General features: G+C 47.9%; 1 protein-coding gene across 1 annotated transcript in view; it reads right to left on the reverse strand.

Annotated features, from left to right (window-relative positions):
• Window positions 1–3024, reverse strand: part of LOC125482609 (adenylate cyclase type 6-like) — a 6217-nt gene extending 3193 nt beyond the window's left edge. The window contains exons 1-2 of the mRNA XM_048594713.1: window positions 2819–3024; window positions 68–331 (exon numbers count right to left, since the gene is read on the reverse strand). Coding sequence (XP_048450670.1) covers window positions 68–331; window positions 2819–2917 — 363 coding nt within the window. The 5' untranslated portion in view covers window positions 2918–3024. The remainder of the gene's footprint in view (window positions 1–67; window positions 332–2818) is intronic.
• Between the last annotated feature and the right edge of the window lie 20 nt (window positions 3025–3044).

Consider the following 3044-nt stretch of genomic DNA (forward strand, 5'->3'; position numbering starts at 1 on the left):
CACACACAGACACACACAGAGACACAGACACACACACGGGTGAAACTGAAATGAAAGCTGGTCTCACTTCGTCAAAATCGGCGATGATTTCATTGAGGAGACGGAGACACTCCACTCCCTCGTTGTTAGCCTCCAGCTCCACGTAGAACTCGGAGAAGTTACTGATGGATGCAAACATGACAGCGACACACTCACACGATTGGTAATAGAGCTCATCATTACGGCGTTCACGAGCGAGGAAATGAGCAGCTACATCCTTGGGCAGGATGTTATGGAGGAGACGCCGATTATAGGCCTGTAACTCCTCCATCTCCTCCTTCTCCTCGGTGGCCTGCAGTGAGGGAACAGGAACCTCAGTGACCCTCAGCAAACAATAAAACACCCCCCTCCCTACATCCCACTACACACCCCACTCCCTACATCCCACTACACACCCCTCCCTACACATTCACCCGCCTGCTCCTCGCCCATCTCCCTCCAAACCTTTCCTGTCCATGTACTTATCCAAATGTCCTTTTAAATGTTGTAACTGTACCCACACCCACCATTTCCTCAGGAAGTTCATTCCACACACGAACCACCCTCTGTGTGAAAAGGTTGCCCCTCATGTCCTTTTTAAATCTTTCACCCTCACCTTTAAAAATGTGTCCCCTAGCTTTGAAATCCCCCACCCCAGAGAAAAGACAACTACCATTCACCCTATCCATGTCCCTAAGATTTTGTAAACCTCTATAAGGTCACCCCTCAGCCTCCGACGCTCCAGGGGAAACAGTCCCAGCCTCTCCCTATGACTCAAACCCTCCATTCCTGGCAAATCTCTCCCGAACCCTCTCCAGTTTAATAATATCCTTCCTATAACGGGGTGACCAGAACTGGACACAGTTGCTCCAGAAGAGGCCTCACCAACGTCCCTGTATAACATCAACATGACGTCCCCAGCTCCTACACTCAAAGGTCTGAGCAATAAAGCCTGTGTCTACCCTGTCTACCTGTGACACAAACTTCAAATAATTATGTACCTGAACCCCTAGGTCTCTCTATTCTACAACACTACCCAAGGCACTACTTTTAATTGTATAAGTCCTGCCCCTGTTTGTTTTACCAAATGCAATACCTCGCATTTATCCAAATTAAACTCCATCTGCCACTCCTCAACCTATTGGTCCAATTGATCAAGATCTCTTTGTCATCTTAAGATAACCTTCGCTGTCCACAATGCCACCAATTTTGGTGTCATCTGCAAACTTACTAACCATGACTCCTATATTCTAATCCAAATCATTTATATAAATGACAAACAACAGTGGACCCAGCACCCGTCCCTGTGGAACACCACTGATCATAGGCCTCCAGTCCAGAAAACAACCCTCCAGAACCATGCTCTGTCTCCCAACGTCAAGCCAATTTTGTATCCAATTAGTCAGCTCTCCCTGAATGCCATGTGATCTAACTTTACTAATTAGTCTACCATGTGGAACCTTGTCAAAAGCTTTACTATAGTCCATGTAGACAACATCTACCATTCTACTCTCATCAATCTTTTTAGTTATGTCCTAGAAAAACTCAATCAGGTTTGTGAGGCATGATGTCCCATGCACAAAGTCATGCTGACTCTCCTTAATCAGACCTTGCCTCTGCAAATTCATGTAAATCCTATCTCTCAGAATCCCCTCCAACAGCATACCCACCACTGATGTCAGACTCAGTGGTCTATAATTCCCAGGCTTCTCCTTACAGCCTTTCTTAAATAAAGGCACAGCATCAGGCACTCTCCAGTCCTCCAGAACCTCACGTGGCTGTAGATTATATAAATATCTCTGCTAGGGGGCCGTGCAATTTTGTCCCTAACTTTCCACAGCGTTCTGAGATACACTTGATTGGGTCCCAGAGATTTATCCACTTTTATGTTTTTTCAAGACCTCCAGCCCTTCCTCTTCTGTGATGTGAACTATTTTGAAAACATCCATCTTTATTTCTCTGAGTTCTCTGTCCTCAATGTCTTTCTCCACAGTAAAAAAACTGATGAGAAATATTTATCTAGTAACTCCCCCATCTCATGAGGTTCAACATATACAGGTGACCTTGTTCAACTTTAAGGGCCCCTATTCCCTCTATTGCTCTCAATATACTTGTAGAATACAACATGGAACAGTATGGCACAGGAACGGGCCCTTCGGCCCATCACGCTGTGCCGAACGTGACACCGAATTAAACTAATCCCTTCTGCCTGTCCTTGGTTCCTATCCCTCCATTCCTCACATATCCATGTGTGTATTTAAAAGCCCCTCAAACGCCCCCATCGTATCTGCCTCCATCCCCCACCCCTGACAGTGTGTTCTACCCTCCTACCCCTCTCTGTGTAAAAAACCTGCCCCTCACATCTCCTTTAAACTTTCCCCCTCTCACCTTAAACACATGCCCCCGAGACTTAGACATTTCAACTCTGAGGGGAGAAAGATTCTGACTGTCAGCCCTATCTCATAACTTTACAGACTTCTATCGAGTCTCCCCTCAGCCTCCAGAGAAAACACCCTGAGTTTGTCCAGCCTCTCCTTACGGCTCGTACCCTCTAATCCGGGCAGCGTCCTGGTGAACCTCTCCCGCACCCTCTCCAAAGCCCTCCACGTCCTTCCTGTAATAGAGCGACCAGAACTGAACACAATCTCTTCGGATTATCCTTGGCCTGGTCTGCAAAGTCTATCTCGTTACCTCTCTCTGCACACCGTGTCCCCCACTCCCCCACAACCCCCACACACACCCCCCCGACACACACACCCCTCTCCAATTTTGCGGGAGGCGGTGGATAGTTTTCCATGACCTGCAGCTTCCACAGGAAGTCCAGTCGAGCCGTGGATTCGACCTGTTGGGCGTGGAGGTAGAGGGCGAGCACAAACACCATTAGAATCACAGGGGTCATGTACTTCAGAGGAACTTTGCTGCCCAGCTCCTGGCTACGAGAGAAGAGAAGGGATGGACAGGTGAAACAGTGGGAGAGGAGACATTGTGGATCACGGAGCAGAGGGGAGACGGGAACGGGATACAGG

The sequence above is a fragment of the Rhincodon typus genome, unplaced genomic scaffold, assembly GCF_021869965.1.
Source record: "Rhincodon typus isolate 14 unplaced genomic scaffold, sRhiTyp1.1 hic_rhity00013434, whole genome shotgun sequence".
NCBI classification, from domain to species: Eukaryota; Metazoa; Chordata; class Chondrichthyes; order Orectolobiformes; family Rhincodontidae; genus Rhincodon; species Rhincodon typus.